Source organism: Nerophis lumbriciformis, linkage group LG06 (assembly GCF_033978685.3).
Source record: "Nerophis lumbriciformis linkage group LG06, RoL_Nlum_v2.1, whole genome shotgun sequence".
NCBI lineage: Eukaryota > Metazoa > Chordata > Actinopteri > Syngnathiformes > Syngnathidae > Nerophis > Nerophis lumbriciformis.
In genome coordinates, this window is record NC_084553.2 from 9375951 (window position 1) to 9401185 (window position 25235).

The 25235-nt window shown below is 42.6% G+C and overlaps 1 protein-coding gene across 3 annotated transcripts in view; it reads left to right on the forward strand.

The window, feature by feature from the left end:
• ntrk3b (neurotrophic tyrosine kinase, receptor, type 3b) overlaps positions 1–25235 on the forward strand; it is a 656085-nt gene that overhangs the window by 294414 nt on the left and 336436 nt on the right. For all 3 annotated transcript variants that reach the window (XM_061963693.1, XM_061963694.1, XM_061963695.1), the window contains exon 7: positions 984–1125. In XM_061963693.1, the coding sequence (XP_061819677.1) occupies positions 984–1125 (142 nt within the window). The remainder of the gene's footprint in view (positions 1–983; positions 1126–25235) is intronic.

Consider the following 25235-nt stretch of genomic DNA (forward strand, 5'->3'; position numbering starts at 1 on the left):
ATATAATTGTTATAAGTACACCTCTGCATAACATTGTGTCCTCATTAACGTTAAAAAAAAAATAAAAAAATAAATGAATCAACTTATACCAAAAAAAAATACTTTTTTAACATGTTTTTTTTTAGTCTTTAAAGTGCATCAATTTGCCTGAAATAAAAAAAACTAAACAAATAAATCCTTATTTAAACTATTAACATTTTTTGACCGACCTGAATTATTTGATACTGAAAATAAAAATCACCAAAAATCAATAAATACATTGAAATTGATAGGCAACATTAACTCTGCTCAATTTATAAAACACTTTAACCTACAAAACAAAAATGTATAGAAAAAAAACAACTATTTGTGCTTATGTATATATTTTTTTGTAATAAAAAATAGGAATTTAAGATTAATAGTTGCAATGCGCACATTTTGTATCTCAGCTTTTTGTGATACTGATAAAGCATGTTTTGAGAAGGACTGCATTAACGTGAATGTGCCAGTCTTGTCTTTGGCTCAGCCTTACAAAGTGTTAATACTCTAAGTATTTACTTATTACGCTCCGGCTGTTTGATTGTTAACGTGCATCTTAAATTTAGTTTTCATGACCAAGTTTGCAGTCGCCATGTAAAGTCGCTAATGCTAACTGGCAGCATGTCTATGGCAAACCCAATGTAAATTAGCATTGAGCTATCGCATTTCTTTTGAAAAGTTTTGAGCGCCTTCCTATTGTTTTGTTGGCATGGAAAATTGTAACTTTAATTAGAGGCAGTCCGGGTAAGCAATAAATGTATCAAAATATGCTTTGGTTTGATTTTATGTGAATCAATACCTGGTCAAAATCTGTAGAAGTACCTAGTTTGGTGCCCATCTCCCTACTGACAGGCTATGTAACTAGTAGACCTAATTAAAAACTATCTCTTCATATTTAAGTCTACCTTTTAGACATAACATGTGTTTTTGCTCGCTAACAAGTTCCTGTCTCCTGGTGCACACAGTCCAACGTCTACTGGCCCAACATCCACTCCATCAACCTGACGCTGTTCAACATCAGCCGAGACGACAACAACTACCAGCTGACCTGCATCGCCGAGAACGTGGTGGGCATGACCAACTGGTCCATCGAGCTCAAAGTGCAGTGTGAGTAGACCACTTCCTTCTCTTAACTCCAGAAATGCCATCAAAGGAGTCAAGGAACTTCACTGTGTAGAACTGTACAGAGTCTAGAACCCAGTTCCCAGATTTCCTTGCCAAAAGCTGCAGCCACCAGGGGAGCTCCTTCGTTGTACCACGGGGGGTGAAGTGGCAAAGTCATGGGACATTTGTGTAGTAGTAGTGCATGGGTGCGTGTTTTGTCCATAAGCCAGTGTGAGTAGACCACTTCCTTCTCTTAACTCCAGAACTGCCATCAAAGGAGCCAAGAAACTTCACTGTGTAGAACTGTACGAAGTCTAGAACCCAGTTCCCAGATTTCCTTGCCCAAAGCTGCAGCCACCAGGGGAGCTGCTTCGTTGTACCATGGGGGGTGAAGTGGCAAAGTCATGGGACATGTGTGTAGTAGTAGTCTATGGGTGCGTGTTTTGTCCATAAGCCAGTGTGAGTAAACCACTTCCTCATCTTAACTCCAGAAATGCCATCAAAGGAGCCAATGAAATTCACTGTGTAGAACTGTAAAGTCTAGAACCCAGTTCCTAGATTTCCTTGCCCAAAGCTGCAGCCACCAGGGGAGCTGCTTCGTTGTACCACGGTGGGGTGAAGTGACAAAGTCCTGGGACATTTGTGTAGTAGTAGTCCATGGGTGCGTGTTTTGTCCTTAAGCCAGTGTGAGTAGACCACTTCCTCCTCTTAACTCCAGAAATGCCATCAAAGGAGCCAAGGAACTTCACTGTGTAGAACTTTACGGAGTCTAGAACCCAGTTCCCAGATTTCCTTGCCCAAAGCTGCAGCCACCAGGGGAGCTGCTTCGTTGTACCACGGGGGGTGAAGTGGAAAAGTCATGGGACATTTGTGTAGTAGTAGTCCATGGGTGCGTGTTTTGTCCATAAGCCAGTGTGAGTAGACCACTTCCTTCTCTTAACTCCAGAAATGCCATCAAAGGAGCCAAGAAACTTCACTGTGTAGAACTGTACGGAGTCTAGAACCCAGTTCCCAGATTTCCTTGCCCAAAGCTGCAGCCACCAGGGGAGCTGCTTCGTTGTACCACGGGGGGTGAAGTGGCAAAGTCCTGGGACATTTGTGTAGTAGTAGTGCATGGGTGCGTGTTTTGTCCATAAGCCAGTGTGAGTAGACCACTTCCTTCTCTTAACTCCAGAAATGCCATCAAAGGAGCCAAGGAACTTCACTGTGTAGAACTTTACGGATTCTAGAACCCAGTTCCCAGATTTCCTTGCCCAAAGCTGCAGCCACCAGGGGAGCTGCTTTGTTGTACCACCGGGGGGTGAAGTGGCAAAGTCATGGGACATTTGTGTAGTAGTAGTCCATGGGTGCGTGTTTTGTCCATAAGCCAGTGTGAGTAGACCACTTCCTTCTCTTAACTCCAGAAATGCCATCAAAGGAGCCAAGAAACTTCACTGTGTAGAACTGTACGGAGTCTAGAACCCAGTTCCCAGATTTCCTTGCCAAAAGCTGCAGCCACCAGGGGAGCTGCTTCGTTGTACCATGGGGGGTGAAGTGGCAAAGTCCTGGGACATTTGTGTAGTAGTAGTGCATGGGTGCGTGTTTTGTCCATAAGCCAGTGTGAGTAGACTACTTCCTTCTCTTAACTCCAGAAATGCCATCAAAGGAGCCAAGGAACTTCACTGTGTAGAACTTTACGGAGTCTAGAACCCAGTTCCCAGATTTCCTTGCCCAAAGCTGCAGCCACCAGGGGAGCTGCTTCGTTGTACCACCGGGGGTGAAGTGGCAAAGTCATGGGATATTTGTGTAGTAGTAGTCCATGGGTGCATGTTTTGTCCATAAGCCAGTGTGAGTAGACCACTTCCTTCTCTTAACTCCAGAAATGCCATCAAAGGAGCCAAGGAACTTCACTGTGTAGAACTTTACGGAGTCTAGAACCCAGTTCCCAGATTTCCTTGCCCAAAGCTGCAGCCACCAGGGGAGCTGCTTCGTTGTACCACGGGGGTTGAAGTGGCAAAGTCATGGGACATTTGTGTAGTAGTAGTCCATGGGTGCGTGTTTTGTCCATAAGCCAGTGTGAGTAGACCACTTCCTTCTCTTAACTCCAGAAATGCCATCAAAGGAGCCAAGGAACTTCACTGTGTAGAACTTTACGGAGTCTAGAACCCAGTTCCCAGATTTCCTGGCCCAAAGCTGCAGCCACCAGGGGAGCTGCTTCGTTGTACCACGGGGGGTGAAGTGGCAAAGTCCTGGGACATTTGTGTAGTAGTAGTGCATGGGTGCGTGTTTTGTCCATAAGCCAGTGTGAGTAGACCACTTCCTTCTCTTAACTCCAGAAATGCCATCAAAGGAGCCAAGAAACTTCACTGTGTAGAACTGTACGAAGTCTAGAACCCAGTTCCCAGATTTCCTTGCCCAAAGCTGCAGCCACCAGGGGAGCTGCTTCGTTGTACCACGGGGGGTGAAGTGGCAAAGTCCTGGGACATTTGTGTAGTAGTAGTGCATGGGTGCGTGTTTTGTCCATAAGCCAGTGTGAGTAGACTACTTCCTTCTCTTAACTCCAGAAATGCCATCAAAGGAGCCAAGGAACTTCACTGTGTAGAACTTTACGGAGTCTAGAACCCAGTTCCCAGATTTCCTTGCCCAAAGCTGCAGCCACCAGGGGAGCTGCTTCGTTGTACCACCGGGGGTGAAGTGGCAAAGTCATGGGATATTTGTGTAGTAGTAGTCCATGGGTGCATGTTTTGTCCATAAGCCAGTGTGAGTAGACCACTTCCTTCTCTTCACTCCAGAAATGCCATCAAAGGAGCCAAGGAACTTCACTGTGTAGAACTTTACGGAGTCTAGAACCCAGTTCCCAGATTTCCTTGCCCAAAGCTGCAGCCACCAGGGGAGCTGCTTCGTTGTACCACGGGGGTTGAAGTGGCAAAGTCATGGGACATTTGTGTAGTAGTAGTCCATGGGTGCGTGTTTTGTCCATAAGCCAGTGTGAGTAGACCACTTCCTTCTCTTAACTCCAGAAATGCCATCAAAGGAGCCAAGGAACTTCACTGTGTAGAACTTTACGGAGTCTAGAACCCAGTTCCCAGATTTCCTGGCCCAAAGCTGCAGCCACCAGGGGAGCTGCTTCGTTGTACCACGGGGGGTGAAGTGGCAAAGTCCTGGGACATTTGTGTAGTAGTAGTGCATGGGTGCGTGTTTTGTCCATAAGCCAGTGTGAGTAGACCACTTCCTTCTCTTAACTCCAGAAATGCCATCAAAGGAGCCAAGAAACTTCACTGTGTAGAACTGTACGAAGTCTAGAACCCAGTTCCCAGATTTCCTTGCCCAAAGCTGCAGCCACCAGGGGAGCTGCTTCGTTGTACCACGGGGGTTGAAGTGGCAAAGTCATGGGACATTTGTGTAGTAGTAGTCCATGGGTGCGTGTTTTGTCCATAAGCCAGTGTGAGTAGACCACTTCCTTCTCTTAACTCCAGAAATGCCATCAAAGGAGCCAAGAAACTTCACTGTGTAGAACTGTACGAAGTCTAGAACCCAGTTCCCAGATTTCCTTGCCCAAAGCTGCAGCCACCAGGGGAGCTGCTTCGTTGTACCACGGGGGGTGAAGTGGCAAAGTCTTGGGACATGTGTGTAGTAGTAGTCTATGGGTGCGTGTTTTGTCCATAAGCCAGTGTGAGTAGACCACTTCCTCATCTTAACTCCAGAAATGCCATCAAAGGAGCCAATGAAATTCACTGTGTAGAACTATACGGAGTCTAGAACCCAGTTCCCAGATTTCCTTGCCCAAAGCTGCAGCCACCAGGGGAGCTTCTTCGTTGTACCACGGTGGGGTGAAGTGGCAAAGTCCTGGGACATTTGTGTAGTAGTAGTCCATGGGCGTGTGTTTTGTCCATAAGCCATGAAAGCACTCCGTTCTGCCTCATAGCCTTTTGCCTCATTCCAGAGTGCCATCGTGATAACACAGCTGGTTGCTTTGAAGGCATTGGAGGTCTCGGCCAACCGAGTCAAAAATGTCCCTGATGTCTTTGAGGGAAGTGGGAAGGAATGTCAGGAGGGTCTCTGTCAGGTTCAAACATCGATGACATCTATTAAACAAGACAAGAAGCAAGGAAATAAACAGAGACAGAATTCAATTTGGCCCAATTTGAGGAGAAACGTCTGGTCTGTACTCTTGCACAGTTTCCCGCACGCTCTGACGAAAAAAAAGGTTAACGTTTCCTCTTTTATTTGGATATTCCCTGTTGGCTGTTTCTAAAGGAATGGGGGGTATGTAAACATCCATTGTGTTCGGTCACATTAACAAAAAAGAAAAATATGCCTCGGGCTTGGACTGGTCCTGGATCGAGCTTGGGCAGGTCTTGGATGACAATAGATAACCCCTCCCGTCTCCTCCCATCGTACACAGCGAAATTTTCCAAGCCTTTGGCTTGGGGCAACAAAGACAGCTGTCGTCTGTACACTGGGAACCCATTGAATGGAAAGTTTTTTGATAATTGACATACAATTTTTCTGACAGTCTCACTGCAGAGTCCTCACTGACTTGTCAGCATCGACCTTGCCAGCCGGAAATATAGACAAGGATTGTTTGGTTAGGTTGAGCAGGTGTATTTTAATAGCTCGTCCACTCCATTGTCCACTCTGGTACTCGTCTATTCCAAATGTTATCCAGTTTGCGATTTACTTCAAAATGAGTTTGAGTGCCTCCAATCGCATCCGACCCATAATGACGGACAGCTCCTGGGTACCTTCAACGGCTGCCATCGTCTTCCGAATTTGTCGGTACTAGGGTTGTCCCGATACCGGTACCGGTACCAAAATGTATTTCGATACTTTTCGGTACTTTTTTAAATAAGAGGGACCACAAAAAAATGGCATTATTGGCTTAAACATATGTTTCGTATTGCAAGTTTGTCCTTGAATAAAATAGTGAACATACTAGACAACGTGTCTTTTAGTAGTAAGTAAACAAACAAAGACTCCTAATTAGTCTGCTGACGTATGCAGTAACATATTGTGTCATTTATCTACCTATTTTATAAAAAAATATGAGGGACAAGCTGTAAAAAATGATTATTAATTAACATGTTTCACTACACACCGTAGCTCACCGGCATCAAAATGTAAGCAAACGCCATGGGTGGATCGACACCTGACATCCACTGTGATGATACCAAGTACAGGAGCGTATCTAGTGATTATGTCGATATGTTTTGGCATCACAACATCTTTTGTCGTTAAAAAAAAAAAATCATTTTATGTTTATAAAGTCAGGAAATATGTCCCTGGATACATGAGGACGTTGAATATGACCATTGTATGATCCTGTAACTGTCACGACGAGGGGGGTCGCAGTTTACGGACAGCTCAGGACAAGGCGTGCAGGTAGGAACATGATTTATTCCTCAAAAATCAAAGAAGTACAAAAACAGAAAACAAGCCGAAGGGACAACGTGCCGATCGCACTGGACGCAAAAGCTAACACTTGGCATAGACTAGAGATAAGGAATACTCACGTAACTGTGGCATGACGCAAACAATGAAGCCAGGCTTAGATAGTCCCTCTGATTAGAGCTTGGAAAACAGGTGAGCGTCCCGAGCACCAATCAGAGACAGGTGGAAACAATAAGCACCCATGGTAACTAAAAACAAACAAGGGTGCACAAAAACAGGAACTAAGGGAGTCCAAAACTAACAGAATAGAACAAAAAACATGATTCGGGAAAAGGATCATGACAGTAACGACTTGGTATCAAATTGATACCTAAATTTGTGGTATCATCCAAAACTAATGTAAAGTATCCAAACAGAAGAATAAGTGATTATTACATTTCAACAGAAGTGTAGACAGAACATGTTACAAGAGAAAATAAACAGATATTAACAGTAAATGAATAAGTAGATTAATAATTAATTTTCTACCACTTGTCCTTAATAATGTTGACAAAATAATAGGTGTATAAATGACACAATATGTTACTGCATACGTCAGCAGACTAATTAAGAGCCTTTGTTTACTTACTTACTAATAAAAGACAAGTTGGCTAGTATGTTCACTATTTTATTTAAGGACTGAATTGCAATAATAAACATATGTTTCATGTACCCTAAGATTTTTTTGTTAAAATAAAACCAACAATGGCATTTTTTGTGGTCCACTTTATTTAAAAAAGTACCGAAAAGTATCGAAATAATTTTGGTACTATACCAACCGATCGATTTTAGCAAAGAGGCTGCCAAAAGGACAGGATCAAACAAAGCAACAAAGGCGAGGAAGCCAAAAGGATAGGACCAAAGAAAGCAACAAAGGCGAGGAAGATAATGGAGAGTTTGGGCGTATTTTGAAGCCAATTTTTTAAACGCCGGGTTTGCTTTGGATCTTAAAACTGTTTTCGGAACATTCCGGGCTGCCATTTAGGTGTAAAAATAATGCGGAGTCGTGTACTGTAAACTTTGAACGAATGTGTAAAGTAAGTCGTCTTGCACAAAGTGTTTCCCCCAGCATCGGGAGTTTATTGTGATCGCTAAGCTCAGACCGGAGCGGCTTAGCCAGGGTTAGGTTAAATTTAGCCCGGCGGTTTGAGCACCGAGCAACGCTCCCGACGGAGTGTGTCGTTATTGCCACTAATGAATGCGCAACGTTGCTCCTTTGTGCTCACTGTGACGCCTCGCCATTTTTGTCATCCTCCACACAAGATGACACAATGCACGCTCTACATAATGATGTTGACAACATAGTCACTGCTTGTTTACTGCCTCATGGAATATGACTTCCTATATTATTAATAACAATAACTATAGAACCAGTAATAATAATAACAACAACAACAACAATAATACAACTAATAAGTATTAAAATAATTATTCATATTATTATTATGATAACAATAACAAACCCAATACTACTAATAATGGCCGATTACCCAAATCGGTATTTTACAACGAATTAGTTACGCAAGCAAAAGTAGAAATATTATGATTTTTCTTTTTTATTTGCATATTTTTAAGTAATAATTTGAGGAATATATTGTAATTGTCCAACAAAAAATATTGCAATTTTACAAAAATGCTACTTTACAAAAACAAATATTTTATAAGATAAAAATGAAATTTTGCAAGGAAAATAATATATTTTTTTACAAAAAATGTTGTGATATTATGAGAAAAAATAATATTTAGAATAATAATGATAATCTTAATAATAGTTGATTAGAAATTACATTGTTATGTTTGCTTTAGTTTAATTTTAAACTTAGTACATGTACTGTTTACTGCACAATTTTCTACGGAATTGTGTAATATTATATAATTTGTTTTAATAAGAATAATATTTTTGATGGTTTTGTATAATTTTTGAAAGATTTTTATGAATATTTTTAAAGTAATACATATTGTTTTGATGATGTTTAATATTTACTAGATATTCATTATATGAATATATTGCAATTGTACGACAAAACAATTGCAATTTTACAATAATGCACCTTTTTACAAAAAAAATATATAAGAAAACATTTAATTTTGTAAGGAAAATAAGGAATTTAAACAAAACATGTAGTGATATTATGGCGGACGGTGGAATTAAAGTAATAATAATAGCAGTTGAATAGGAATTACATTGTTAAATTTAGTTCAGTTTAGTTTTAAATTTAGTAAATGTACTATTTACTGCACAATTTTCTATGGAATTGTGTAATATTATATATTTTTTTAATATGGATATTATTTTTGATGGTTTTGTATAAATATTTAAATATTTATATCAATATTTTAAAAATAATAAATATATTTTAAATTATGTTTATTATTTAGTAAATATTAATTAAATGAATATATTGTATTTTACAAAAAAGCTACTTTACCAAAAAACTTGAAAATGGAATTTCGCAAGGAAAATGATACATGTTTCCAAAATATGTAGTGATATTATATGGAAGTGGAATTGTCTGTGTCTGCTAGTTGTTCAGGGGAGTGTGTAGGTCACATTTATTTGTGCATCTGGTTTGTGGGAGGAATGTCTCATCGACACAAAAGCAAAAAAGCGATCCACATATGCATATTCAATACAAATACAAATACAAAATCAAGCATATTTATATTCAAATCTCAAAAATATATTTACAAATACACGTTTATTTATACAAATTATTGATTTATTTGTATGTCACATTTTTATATTTATACATTTTATTTGTATATATTTTCAAATCTCAAAAATATATTTACAAATATGCGTTTATTTATACAAATTAATTATTTATTTGTATATCACATTTGTATTTGTATATTTATTAATACATACATATGTATTGATATCAAATTGATATATATAAGTTGATGTGAGACTATTCTACTTCCATATTATTATGTAAAAAAATAGTATTAATATTGATAATGATAATAATAATGGTTGATTAGGAATTACATTGTTAAATTTAGTTCAATTTAGTTTTAAATTTAGTAAATGTATTATTTACTGCACAATTGTCAATGGAATTGTGTAAGATTATATCTTTTTTTATTAATATCAATATTATTTTTGATGGTTTTGTGTAATTTTTTTGAAATATTTGTATTGGTATTTTTAAAATAATGTTTTAATGATGTTTATTATTTAGTTAATATTGCTTGTACGTCGTAAACATTTACATGTGTTTAAATGCATTGTAAATATCTTAATAAAACTATAATACTTATAGATTTAGCTCATAGTAGGGCAGTTGGTAGTTCTAAGAAATGTTAAAATAATAAGTAACAACCAACATGTAAATGTAGTACATTTACTATTAATGCAGTATGGAAAGGCAGACAATATTTCAAATAATTGTGTCATATTTACAATTTCTTGTAATATTTTGTCTATTTTTTGAAATATGTTTTTAGATTTAAATCTTTTTTTTGTAAATATTAACATATTTTTATATATTTATCTTAATAAAGTATGCATAGTAAACATCTTGATAAAATAATACTACAGTATAAACCAAATTGTATTCGTGTCAGCGTGGATTCAGATAGAACATATTGTTTGGAACATTATTGGTTCATTTTTCACTCTACTTAAACTCTCATCCCGTGTGCCTTGAAAGCCGCAATTACTGTAATGTTGTTGTTAACATTTATAATTGAGGCAGAACCTTAAAAATAATCATTAAAATAACAGTAATGATGATAATAATCTGCCATTGCTGCATTTTCCAGCCTGCTCTATTTCCCAAATGATATCACCTTTTCAAGTACAGTGTAATGAAAGTGTCCAGACAAAAGAACATGTAATATGGATTTCTGCACGGCTTCATAATTATGTCAACTATTATCTGAACATCCTGAAAAAAATCAATACATGCCTTTTGTTTCAATATCATTATTGAGTTGGGGTGTTGTTGATATTGACCGACTGATGGTGAGAGAGGACTTTTTATCACATGAAATATTCCCATTAGGCGGCGTGCAAACTGGATTTAGGCTAATGGATGGATGCTCACACGTTCATAACTCATTTTTAAAACATTTTGTACCACCTCAGGGGTAAAAACATTGTCGTCCTCATGAATGGAAATCACATTGACAGGCTGTCATAATGTTTTAATTCTCTAAAGAGGTCAGTCTTTGAAATAACAACAAAAAAAAACATTTAAAAAAAGTTGTATTTATTTATTTTATATTATGATAATGATATATCTGTACCACACATTTTTTTATTTATTTTTTTTACATTTTATTTACTTTTATTTACTGAATGGCTAAATTTTTTTTATTTAAAACATGAAATATTTACTGAATAGAGGCGTTAATTGGAGCATTTACGATATAACAGTATATTATTGTCGTAAATTTAAAAAAAAAATGATTTGAAGGATAATAATTATGGATGTTGATAACTCATATTGCTTCAAATGTCGCTGGTAATTTTTGGAAACAATTACATCACGGAGGTTGCCTACAGCCACAACTGCTAATCAATCAATCAATCAATCAATCAGTCAATCAATGTTTATTTATATAGCCCTAAATCACAAGTGTCTCAAAGGGCTGCATAAGCCACAACGACATCCGATCAATGCAATATTAATAATGTTGCGTATATTATGCGTAGTGCACTTTAAATAATTTCGACCATACCTAGGAATTGATATGACGGGAATTTACAGATTGTTTGCTTGGTGCTGCGATAAACTGAATGCATCACAATTTGCCACCTCAGTAGAATGCATGTCTATCTCTGACACAGTCACTAAGAAAAAACATTATGTGAGTTGTGTATTATTCTAAGATAATTGTGATGTGTGCAGGAATTATCCAGCCTGGCGCTGGCTAGTTCTAGCTTAACTGACTCCTCACCCGGACTAGCAGACTCTGTAATTGCCTGTGACCGGGCTTGCTCTAGTGTAGTTAGTCAAGTGTGACTCAAACAGAAATCTATGTTTCTACACAGGATGATGGCGCCTTCCTGGTTAGGGTGAAGGCCGTCTCTCATCAGCAAGCCTGGTTTGCCCCAGAAAGAGGGTCAATTATCAATAAACGTTAGTCCCTGTTGTCTACAGAAGCTAGCCAGCCACCTGTTAAGCGAAAGCTAATGCCAGTGGATTTTTTTAGCTGGCTAGTTAGAGACCCGGACGTTTATTTGCCTTTAAAGGAGGAGGTTGTAGGAGACTGCAATTTACTGAATAGAGGCGTTAATTGGAGCATTTACGATGTAATAATATAATATTGTCGTAAATTTAAAAAATAATGACTTGAAGGATAGTAACTATGAAAAAGGCAAATTTTTTTCGGGTTAAAATTTGGGGTAATTACATGGCCTGCAAAGGTTTAAGATGTTTTTTTTTTTCACAGGATTATTTCAATCTGTCTGGAGTTATCTACGAAGAGAAACCAATGTTGTAATCACGCCAAGTAGCAAACTGCTGAGTCAGCTTTAATAGTGCTGATGAGCACATTTTAAAGCACACGCAGAGCTGGATAAACCGGTGGATGTTGATAACTCATATTGCTTTAAATGCTGCTGGTAATTTTTGGAAACAATTACATCACGGAGGTTGCCTACAGCCACAATTGCTAATCAATCAATCAATCAATCAATCAATCAATGTTTATTTATATAGCCCTAAATCACAAGTGTCTCAAAGGGCTGCACACGCCACAACGACATCCGATCAATGCAATATTAATAATGTTGCGTATATTATGCGTAGTGCACTTTAAATAATTTCGACCATACCTAGGAATTGATATGACGGGAATTTACAGATTGTTTGCTTGGTGCTGCGATAAACTGAATGCATCACAATTTGCCACTTCAGTAGAATGCATGTCTACCTCTGACACAGTCACTACAGAAAAAAACATTATGTGAGTTGTGTATTATTCTAAGATAATTGCGATGTGTGCAGGGATTATCCAGCCTGGCGCTGGCTAGTTCTAGCTTAACTGACTCCTCACCCAGACTAGCAGACTCTGTAATTGCCTGTGACCGGGCTTGCTCTAGTGTAGTTAGTCAAGTGTGACTCAAACAGAAATCTATGTTCCTAGACAGGATGATGGCGCCTTCCTGGTTAGGGTGAAGGCCGTCTCTCGTCAGCAAGCCTGGTTTGCCCCAGAAAGAGGGCCAATTATCAATGAACGTTAGTCCCTGTTGTCTACAGAAGCTAGCCAGCCACTTGTTAAGCGAGAGCTAATGCCAGTGGATTTTTTTAGCCGGCTAATTAGAGACTCGTACGTTTATTTGCCTTTAAAGAGAAGGTTGTAAGTGACTGCATTTTACTGAATAGAGGCGTTAATTTGAGCATTTACGGCATAATAGTATATTATTGTCGTAAATTTAAAAAATAATGACTTCAAGGATAATAATTATGAAAAAGGCAAATTTTTTTCGGGTTAAAATTTGGGGTTATTACATGGCCTGCAAAGGTTTAAGATGTTTGTTTTTTTCACAGGATTATTTCAATCTGTCTGGAGTTATCTACGAAGAGAAACCAATGTTGTAATCACGCCAAGTAGCAAACTGCTGAGTCAGCTTTAATAGTGCTGATGAGCACATTTTAAAGCACACGCCGAGCTGGATAAAACAGCTGGATGTTGATAACTCATATTGCTTCAAATGTCGCTGGTAATCTTAGAAAACAATTACATCACGCAGGTTGCCTACAGCCACAGCTGCTAATTTTTTTTTAGCCGGCTAATTAGAGACCTGGTCGTTTATTTGCCTTTAAAGAGGAGGTTGTAGGAGACTGCTGTCAGAAAAATTATATGTAAATTATCAAAAAACTTTCCGTTTTCTGAGTTCCCAATGAACAGACAAGAGGCTGTTTTTGTTGCACCAAGCAAAGGCTTGGAAAATTCCATTGTGTACGATGGGAGAAGACGGGAGGGGGTTATCTATTGTCACCCAAGACCTGCTGTTAATGTGACCGAAAACAATGACTGTTTACATACTCCCCTTTCCTTTGGAAGCAGATGTTGTTGCGTAAACAGGGAGTTTTCTAATAAAGGAGGAGACGTAAACCTTTTTCGTCAGAGCGTGGGTGACACTGTAAGAGGTTACAGGTCGACGACGTCTCTCCTCAATTGAGTCCAAATTGAATTCTCTTGTCTTGTTTAATAGATGTCATCAGTGTTTGAACCTGACAACTGCAATTTACTGAATAGAGGTGTTCATTGGAGCATTTACGGTATAATTGTATATTATTGTTGGAAATTTAAAAAATAATGACTTGAAGGATAATAATTATGAAAAAGGCAACATTTCTGAGGGTTTAAATTTGGGGTTATGCTTGCCTTACATGGCCTGAAAAGGTTTAAGATGTTTGTTTGTTTTTTCCCACAGTATTATTAAAATCTGCCTTGGGTTATCTACAAAGAGACGTAATTATCGAGTGAACAAAAGGCTGAAATTATAAGAAGAAAAAAAAGAACGGCGATTGTGAACAAACATCACATTTCATCTGCGTTAATAAGCTGCTGTGTTGCATTGATCCACTGCGTTGTTCATAAAGGGCCGCGCTTTGTTTTGCTTTCTTGCCCAAAATGGTACTAAAACAAGTCTCGACGTTAGCGCCGTCCGGGGAGAAGTCCTTCATATCAGGCAAAAAGAACAACAGCATCAAAAAAACAAAAAAAAAACAACAAAAAAAAGGCTTTTGAAGCGTGACGGCTAAATTATGCAGGGACATTTGGGACGCAATGAGGTGTTGTGAAGCTGCAAACAAGTGTAACTGATGGAGATGATTGTGCCACAGCGTCAACTGCGGCCTGCACACGAGGAAGCCCCGCCTCCATGGCGGCGCAGGGAACATACACACCGTTGCCATGGAGACGTCGTTCAAACACGACACGCCTCTTACATCAATGTGCCCTCAGGGAATGACTAAGGTATGGGGTTTACAGTTACTTCCATCCATCCATCCATCTTCTTCCGCTTATCCGAGGTCAGGTCGCGGGGGCAGCAGCCTAAGCAGGGAAGCCCAGACTTCCCTCTCCCCAGCCACTTCCTCCAGCTCTTCCCGTGGGACCCCGAGGCGTTCCCAGGCCAGCCGGGAGACATAGTCTTCCCAACGTGTCCTGGGTCTTCCCCGCGGCCTCCTACCGGTCGGACGTGCCCTAAACACCTCCCTAGGGAGGCGTTCGGGTGGTATCCTGACCAGATGCCCGAACCACCTCATCTGGCTCCTCTCGATGTGGAGGAGCAGCGGCTTTACTTTGAGCTCCTCCCGGATGGCAGAGCTTCTCACCCTATCTCTAAGGGAGAGCCCCGCCACCCGGCGGAGGAAACTCATTTCGGCCGCTTGTACCCGTGATCTTGTCCTTTCGGTCATAACCCAAAGCTCATGACCATAGGTGAGGATGGGAACGTAAATCGACCGGTAAATTGAGAGCTTTGCCTTCCGGCTCAGCTCCTTCTTCACCACAACGGATCGATACAGCGTCCGCATTACTGAAGACGCTGCACCGATCCGCCTGTCGATCTCACGATCCACTCTTCCCTCACTCGTGAACAAGACTCCGAGGTACTTGAACTCCTCCAGTTGGGGCAAGATCTCCTCCCCAACCCGGAGATGGCACTCCAGCCTTTTCCGGGCGAGAACCATGGACTCGGACTTGGAGGTGCTGATTCTCATCCCAGTCGCTTCACACTCGGCTGCGAACCGATCCAGCGAGAGCTGAAGATCCTGGCCAGATGAAGCCATCAGGACCACATCATCTGCAAAAAGCAGAGACCTAATCCTGCAGCCACCAAACCAGATCCCCTCAACGCCTTGACTGCGCCTAGAAATTCTGTCCATAAAAGTTTTGAACAGAATCAGTGACAAAGGGCAGCCTTGGCGGAGTCCAACCCTCACTGGAAACGTGTTCGACTTACTACCGGCAATGCGGACCAAGCTCTGGCACTGATCATACAGGGAGCGGACTGCCACAATCAGACAGTCCGATACCCCATACTCTCTGAGCACTCCCCACAGGACTTCCCGAGGGACACGGTCGAATGCCTTCTCCAAGTCCACAAAACACATGTAGACTGGTTGGGCAAACTCCCATGCACCCTCAAGGACCCTGCCGAGAGTATAGAGCTGGTCCACAGTTCCACGACCAGGATGAAAACCACACTGTTCCTCCTGAATCCGAGGTTCGACTATGCGGCGTTTTTTAAATTCATTATTAATATAAATTTGTTGTCATGTCTGTGTAATCATGTTTTGTTTTAGTCATGTTTTGTTTCGTTATTGGACTCTTTAGTTTCTGGCTTTTCACTCCCTTGTCTTGTTTCCATGATTACCCATTAGTTTCACCTGTTTCACGTTTGGACTCATTGTGCACTCTTGTTTGTCACCATAGCAACCCATTAGTTTTCACCTGTCACGTCACGCACCTGTTTCACGTTTTGAGTCACGCACCTGTTTTCGTTAATCATGTCTGTAGTATTTAAGTTCATTGTTTTCAGTTTGTCTGTCTGGTGACATCCCGCATTCATACCCCTGTCACACTCTGTCTACCTCTGCGCACTTCATGCCTTGTCCAAGTACGTTTTTTTCTATTAATGCCACAGTTAGTGTTTTTGTTTAATTGTTAACAGTTTTTTGCCCACGTGCAAGTCTTTTTGTTTCGTTAGTCAAGTTTTGTACTTCCGCCTTGAGCGCGCTTTTTGTTCCTTTGAGTGTTATAAATAAATATGTATTTACCTTCACGCCATGACCAGTCCAGCTTTACTTGCATCTCGGGAAAACAAACACACCATAGTCCACGTCCTGACATTTGTCAGCTTCTTGTCATTTCATTAAGCCTTTATCTCTATGTGTACCTTTTGATAGAGGGAAGTATTTGTTTGGATTATGTATTTTTTAAGTTCTGTACATGTAGATGGATAGATAGTACTTTATTATGTTTATATTTATTGATATGTAAATGATGTATCGGGACTAGGGGTGTAACGGTACACAAAAATTTCGGTCCGGTACGTACCTCGGTTTAGAGGTCACGGTTCGGTTCATTTTCGGTACAGTAAGAAAGCAACAAAATATAAATTATTTGGTTATTTATTTACCAAATTTGTAAACAATGGCTTTATCCTTTTAACACTATAATAATTCTGCCCACGTTAATCAACATTGAACTGCCTCAAGTTGTTGCTCAGATTAAATAAAATGACAAAACTTTTCTTCTACATATAAAAAGTGCAACATTAAACAGTTTCAAGTCAACTCATCATGCTTAATTTATTACAACAGTTGATTTTTATTATGTAAATGTTATATTTTTATCAACATGTGAAAGCAGGGACCCTGCCATTCAAAACTAGGCTGCTGCATTACTAATGATTAATGTAACTATACCTGAAAAAATGGTACAATAGCAATAAGAGAGACTATTCATCCCTGAACACCATGGAGTTCATGTAGGCTTAATGATGCACTTACATAATTATATCAATTATCATAATGTCCTTTTTTGCTGCTTCAAAACAGCTCAATCAACACAAAAAGGTAAAGTGAAATAACAGACAGACAGGGCTTTGCTGTCCGTAACACACACACACACGAACACACACACACACACACACACACACACACACACACACACACACACACACACACACACAAAATTCGCTAAAAACAAATTAGCCTTCACCTCAAGCCAGGACTGCGAGCGAGCTGAGCTGCCTCTATTAAGAGTTTGAGCAGAAATACGTCTTATAGGAATTAACTATACACAATAAAACATTAACAAAATGATGTGTCAAATGTTTTTTTAAGCAATACCTTTGTGACATGAAAAAAACACAAGTAATGAAAAAAAAAAAAACTTGGCGTTTACTTTTTGATATGAATATAAAACACAAAGCAGTTTGACTAATGAATATAGAGTCTAACAAACAAGATGTGTTCTTCTCCACCGCCCCCTTGTGGTTCAGTACAACAGTTTGGCCAACAACAACAACATAAAACAGGAGTGACAGCGTGTTTCCTCACCTCATTAACTCTCGGTCACAGCAGCTGATGGACACTGTATTGTCAAAATGAAAGCAACATCATATAGTTTTTCTCCTTCGCCGTTTACTTTGAGTGTGGGGACAAGTGCGTCTGTCTCCAATATTGTCCACACCGGTCTCCATCTAAACACAACGGCCTGAAGCTAGGGAAAACGACTGCAGCGTCCTGGAAGAGTTGGTGCTGCAAGGAATTCTGGGAATGTGTTCTGTTGTGTTGCGGTAAAAATATTCTCCCGACATGTGTTTGTCATTGTTGTTTAGTGTGGTCTCACTATATGGCGCAGGTAGGGATGTTGTTCGAAACCGGTTTCTCCCGATTGTTCGATAAGAAAAGAACCGATTCCATGGATTCGAAATCCCTTTTTGAGAACCGTTATCGAAGCCACCATACCGTATTTTCACAACCATGTCTGTGTGTGTTTATATATATATATATATGTGTGTTTATATGTATGTGTGTATATATATATATCATACTTGCCAACCTTCCCGGATTTTCCGGGAGACTCCCGAAATTCAGCGCCTCTCCCGAAAACCTCCCGGGACAAATTTTCTCCCGAAAATCTCCCGAAATTCAGGCGGAGCTGGAGGCCACGCCCCCTCCAGCCCCATGCGGACCTGAGTCCGCTTTCCCACAATATAAAGAACGTCTACAGTAAACAGCAATATTGTGACACTCTTAAACAGGACAATACTGCCATCTAGTGCATTTGACGAAAGCACTTTTGTGCGTGCCACACAGCAATGCATAATCAAAGAGGGTGTTAAAGTTAAAGTTAAAGTACCAATGATTGTCACACACACACTAGGTGTGGCGAAATTATTCTCTGCATTTGACCCATCACCCTTGATCACCCCCTGGGAGGTGAGGGGAGCAGTGGGCAGCAGCGGTGGCCGCGCCCGGGAATCATTTTTGGTGATTTAACCCCCAATTCCAACCCTTGATACTGAGTGCCAAGCAGGGAGGTAATGGGTCCCATTTTTATAGTCTTTGGTATGACTCGGCCGGGGTTTGAACCCACAACCTACCGATCTCAGGGCGGACACTCTAACCACTAGGCCACTGAGTTCAGCATGGTTAGAAAGATAGTGACATGGTTAGAAAGATAGTGACAGAGAATAGAACAAGGATGGACAATTCAACCCTTAACTCAACAATGAGTAGATGAGTGTTATGTGTGTGTATATGTGTAAATAAATGAACACTGAAATTCAAGTATTTCTTTTATTTATTTAGATTTATATATATATATATATATATATATATATATATATATCCATCCATCCATTTTCTACCGCTTATTCCCTTCGGGGTCGCGGGGATATATATATATATATATATATATATATATATATATATATATATATATATATATATATATATATATATATATATATATATATATATATATATATATATATATATATATATATATATCCATCCATCCATCCATTTTCTATCGCTTATTCCCTTCGGGGTCGCGGGGATATATATATATATATATATATATATATATATATATATATATATATATATATATATATATATATATATATATATATATATATATATATTAAATACTTGACTTGGTGAATTCTAGCTGTAAATATACTCCTCCCCTCTTAACCACGCCCCCAACCACGCCCCCGCCCCAACCACGCCCCCCCGCACCCACCTCCCGAAATTGGAGGTTTCACGGTTGGCAAGTATGATATATGTATGTATGTATATATATATATATGTGTGTGTATGTGTATATATATACAGTGTATGTAAGTGTGTATATATATGTATATGTATATATACTGTATATTTTTTATTTGTATACAAATTTGATTAACTTTACTATTATATGTTCTTTATCCATTTTTCCCATGAGCAAATATATAAATTGTTAGTAATTGCAGATAACCAAAGAAGGAATAAGATGAAAAAAGTTCTGCTTCTCCCGACTCCTTTTGACACATGTTCACATGCGTAAAGTAACGCGACGTAATTGAACGTTTGAAATGAGCTAAGCGCCAACCGCTGAGCATGAATTCCAACGGGGGCTTGCAGGAATGACAGATTGACTTTGCAACATGCGTCCTCCAGGGACCCCCCCCCCACCACCACCCCCTCCTCTTGGACACTGTGAGCGAGCGTCTCCGGGCGTTTCCTTCCCTGTTGACGCTCTCTGCTGGTGCCACAAATTAACTTATTAATTTTTCACCGCATGCTCCGCTAGTAATTACATTTCCTCAGCGCTGGCAAGCCCATTGTCTGTGGAAATGTCATAAAACAGCTCCAACTGCCGCTCCGATTAGGGACTAATGTGATTGACAGGCAAATTACCAGCCGTCACGTCTCGGCGTTCACAGGCGAGTTAAGACGTTTTTTTTTTTTTGTTATTTAATAGCGACAATGGAACTTTGTTGTGTGGAAGAACGACGACATTCGGGATCAACGTGTCGTTTTTGTCCCCATCTGATTAATCCAAGCCAGCGCCATTGTTCAAGATGTTAAAAGCACTCTTTACAAGCATTGTAGTATCTGTTAACAGAAGACAACACATGTTTTTAGGGCATTAGTTGCATGTCCAAGAGTTGCTTAGTGGTCATCCATCCATCCATCCATCTTCTTCCGCTTATCCGAGGTCGGGTCGCGGGGGCAGCAGCCTAAGCAGGGAAACCCAGACTTCCCTCTCCCCAGCCACTTCGTCCAGCTCTTCCTGTGGGACCCCGAGGCGTTCCCAGGCCAGCCGGGAGACATAGTCTTCCCAACGTGTCCTGGGTCTTCCCCGCGGCCTCCTACCGGTCGGACGTGCCCTAAACACCTCCCTAGGGAGGCGTTCGGGTGGCATCCTGACCAGATGCCCGAACCACCTCATCTGGCTCCTCTCGATGTGGAGGAGCAGCGGCTTTACTTTGAGCTCCCCCCGGATGGCAGAGCTTCTCATCCTATCTCTAAGGGAGAGCCCTGCCACCCGGCGGAGGAAACTAATTTCGGCCGCTTGTACCCGTGATCTTGTCCTTTCGGTCATAACCCAAAGCTCATGACCATAGGTGAGGATGGGAACGTAGATCGACCGGTAAATTGAGAGCTTTGCCTTCCGGCTCAGCTCCTTCTTCACCACAACGGATCGATACAGCGTCCGCATTACTGAAGACGCCGCACCGATCCGCCTGTCGATCTCACGATCCACTCTTCCCCCACTCGTGAACAAGACTCCGAGGTACTTGAACTCCTCCACTTGGGGCAAAATCTCCTCCCCAACCCGGAGATGGCACTCCACCCTTTTCCGAGAACCATGGACTCGGACTTGGAGGTGCTGATTCTCATCCCAGTCGCTTCACACTCGGCTGCGAACCGATCCAGTGAGAGCTGAAGATCCTGGCCAGTTGAAGCCATCAGGACCACATCATCTGCAAAAAGCAGAGACCTAATCCTGCAGCCACCAAACCAGATCCCCTCAACGCCTTGACTGCGCCTAGAAATTCTGTCCATAAAAGTTATGAACAGAATCGGTGACAAAGGGCAGCCTTGGCGGAGTCCAACCCTCACTGGAAACGTGTCCGACTTACTGCCGGCAATGCGGGCCAAGCTCTGGCACTGATCATACAGGGAGCGGACTGCCACAATCAGACAGTCCGATACCCCATACTCTCTGAGCACTCCCCACAGGACTTCCCGAGGGACACGGTCGAATGCCTTCTCCAAGTCCACAAAACACATGTAGACTGGTTGGGCAAACTCCCATGCACTCTCAAGGACCCTGCCGAGAGTATAGAGCTGGTCCACAGTTCCACGACCAGGACGAAAACCACACTGTTCCTCCTGAATCCGAGGTTCGACTATCCGTTAGTGGTAACATTTATTAAATATGTGGACAACCGGACGAGATGGCGACACGTCTCACCAAGAGTATGTGGGAAAAGAGGCCCCTAGAGGCCCGGAGCCCCACAAAAAATGTCAGGATGTCAGAAATATCGGGGGGAAATAAACATCCTGACCCTACCTTCAGATTCAGATTCAGATTCAGATAGGTCTTTATTGTCATTGCACAAGTACAACAAAACTTTGTTTTCAGCACAAACCCGTTCAAGATTAGACAAACAAACAGTGTACAGGGTCACAGAACAGGAACGCTGATGGGTCGCCATAAGGCACCCCGTAAAAGATGGGAAAAAGGTCAAACGCTGGGGAAGAAGATGAGTAAAAAAATATAATCTAGACTGGGCTCCTAACGGGGCCTAGTCTGGAGTGGGAAAAAACCTCCATGCAATGCAAACATAAACACGTTACATTTAATCACGACAAACTCGCAACAGAGGGGCGGGGAGTTGGGGCCCTGGAAGGCGACCGCTGCTATGAAGCGCTAAAATCCGACCATCACACCGAGGGGAAAGAAGCGGTGGTGAAGGCGTGTGCCCAATTGTCTTGGGTGTGATGATGTAATGTTTTTTTATAGACTGAGGCCGATCTGCAAAAGTTCGACTCCAGGTGTCGTTGAGGAAGGAGGGAGGTCAAAAGCGTCCATCATTGAGGTGTCCTCGAGGGTGTATTTCAGAACAGCCTGTTCCTAGTTTTTCACTGAGTCAAAGCCATTTGAGGGAGTCAAATCGTAGATTAGGATGTTTGTTTTCCGCGAACAGACAAAACAATGACTTGTCTGTTCTATTCGTCCATACTGGATGCTCTCAAATTCAATTAAATTTTCCTTTTCAGCAAGCTTCTCCATGATGTGATCCATCTTGCGATTCAGTTCAGAACTCGCCACAGTCTGTGATCCCACAGTGCTGCCCAAACCTTCCATTGCGACGAACAGCCTTTGGGCTCCTTGAGTGGCTGCCATCGTCTTACGAATTTGACGATACGCCAGAGCGATGCCCAGCTCAATCAGCAGGTGCCCCGCGATCACGGTTCCAAATAGGTAGATGTCTTCCACGTCCTGGATGGAAAGGACTGAGAGGCACATGATTCTCCATTTATCCCAGGAATCTCTCACGTACCCCGCAGCAATGGTTCCTTCAAGGCAGCCAGGCTCCCCCCGAACCTCTTTTCCTCGTCGAAAAGATTTTGTCAATTGCGTTGAGAACCCAGCTGATCAATTCCATGTCTGATGTTTAGATTTGAGGACAGCACAAAGAAAGAGGCTTCAAAAAAGTTCAGACAAGACAAAAACGAAGAGAGCAAGCAGGGAGAAGAGGGAGCGGAAAAAAATGCGACCGCCCTCACCAGAGGCACCATGACAGAAGTGAGAACCCGGTGGCGTAACCGAGTAAAACCCTAACGTTATATCTGGCAGCCCTGTAGGAACTAGGTTAGGAAAGGGGAATCGTCACATTTTAAGACAGGAGGCAGCACTGAGGGTATAATGGTGGATATTTAGCAACACTGGAGGGAGATTTTATTTGGCCAGACTCTTCCCACAGAACCTGTTGCGATGTTGGCTTGTCAATGAAGAAGCCATTGTTCAACGTTCATCACCGGCGTCGTCCTTAAGCCTGCACACTAGAGATGCGCGGTTTGCGGACACAACCGCGGAGTCCGCGGATTATCCGCGGATCGGGCGGTTGAAATAAAAAAAAATGAGATTTTATCCGCGGGTCGGGTCGGGCGGTTGAAATTAAAAAAAAAAAGATTTTAAATAGATTCAGGCGGGTGGCAGTTAAACCAATTCTGAAATATATATACATAGTTAAATGTTGTTACCCACATACGAAAAACGAGCAGGCACCTGCAGCATATGCCACAACAGAAGAAGAAGAAAAAAAAGAGATGGACACTTTTACGGAGCGGAGAAGGGACGCCTCGCCGGGGTCCGGGACCGAGGCCCCTTCCCCCGAGAGGGCCCCACCGGGAGCCGTAGCTGAGGTGATCCGCGAGAAGGGCCCGACGCACGTCCAGGGTCACCACCGCGCCCACCGCACCGACACCCCGCCTCGTCCGCCTTCGCCGCGGCCGGTGTCACGCGCAGCAGGTAAGCAGCTTACCTGCCCGCCACCCCCGTGGCCGGGGGATCGTAACAGGGGTCACTCCGCGCGCTCCGCCCGCGCAGCTTACCTGCCCGCCACCCCTGTTGCCGGGGGCGCGTAACAGGGGTCACTCCGAGCGCAGTGCGCTCACGAAAGGGGTGGGGCTCACCCTGGTTGATATAGACAGCAGGACGGTGGCCATGGAAGTCGGAACCCGCTAAGGAGTGTGTAACAACCCACCTGCCGAATCAACTAGCCCTGAAAATGGATGGCGCTGGAGCGTCGGGCCCATATACCCGGCCGTCGCCGGCAGCGAGACGCGCTTGGAGGTGCGCTCAGCGCGGCTCCAATATGATTGCGCACTGGTGTGCGTCTGGGCCGTGACAGCATGGCACGCATTGAATGTCTCTGCTGGATTGGATCAGTCTCCTTTCTTTAACAGGCAAAAGCTTTATAACCTCACTAATGCCTTGCATCGTCTATATTAGATATATAACCACGGGCGGGTGCGGGCGGGTGCGGTTCTGATTAAATGTTGGATCGGGTGGATGGCGGATGGTTGACGACTTTCTGATGCTGTTGCGGATGAAATAATTGCCTATCCGCGCATCTCTACTGCACACCCAACCGCGCCACCCTTCAGCCCGGGAGAAGGTGGCAATATATATACATAGTTAAATGTTGTTACCCACATACGAAAAACGAGCAGGCACCTGCAGCATATGCCACAACAGAAGAAGAAAAAAAAAAGAGATGGACACTTTTACGGAGCGGAGAAGGGACGCCTCGCCGGGGTCCGGGACCGAGGCCCCTTCCCCCGAGAGGGCCCCACCGGGAGCCGTAGCTGAGGTGATCCGCGAGAAGGGCCCGACGCACGTCCAGGGTCACCACCGCGCCCACCGCACCGACACCCCGCCTCGTCCGCCTTCGCCGCAGCAGGTAAGCTGCCCGCCACCCCCGTGGCTGGGGGCGCGTAACAGGGGTCACTCCGCGCGCAGTGCGCTCACAAAAGGGGTGGGGCTCACCCTGGTTGATATAGACAGCAGGACGGTGGCCATGGAAGTCGGAACCCGCTAAGGAGTGTGTAACAACCCACCTGCCGAATCAACTAGCCCTGAAAATGGATGGCGCTGGAGCGTCGGGCCCATACCCGGCCGTCGCCGGCAGCGAGAGCCGCGAGGGCTAGGCCGCGACGAGTAGGATGGCCGCCGTGGTGCGCGCTGAAGCCTCGGGCGCGAGCCCGGGTGGAGCCGCCGCGGGTGCGAGGGACATCGCACCTCCACACGCTTGGAGGTGCGCTCAGCGCGGCTCCCAGATGATTGCGCACTGGTGTGCGTCTGGGCCGTGACAGCGTGGCACGCATTGAATGTCTGTGCTGCATTGGATCAGTCTCCTTTCTTTAACAGGCAAAAGCTTTATAACCTCACTAATGCCTTGCATCATCTATATTAGATATATAACAACGGGCGGGTGCGGGCGGGTGCGGTTCTGATTAAATGTTAGAACCGGGTGGATGGCGGATGGTTGACGACTTTCTGATGCTGTTGCGGATGAAATAATTGCCTATCCGCGCATCTCTACTGCACACCCAACCGCGCCACCCTTCAGCCCGGAAGAAGGTGGCAAGGTCGGAGACACAACAAACGTAAATAGACAAAAATCAATCAATCAATGTTTATTTATATAGCCCTAGGGG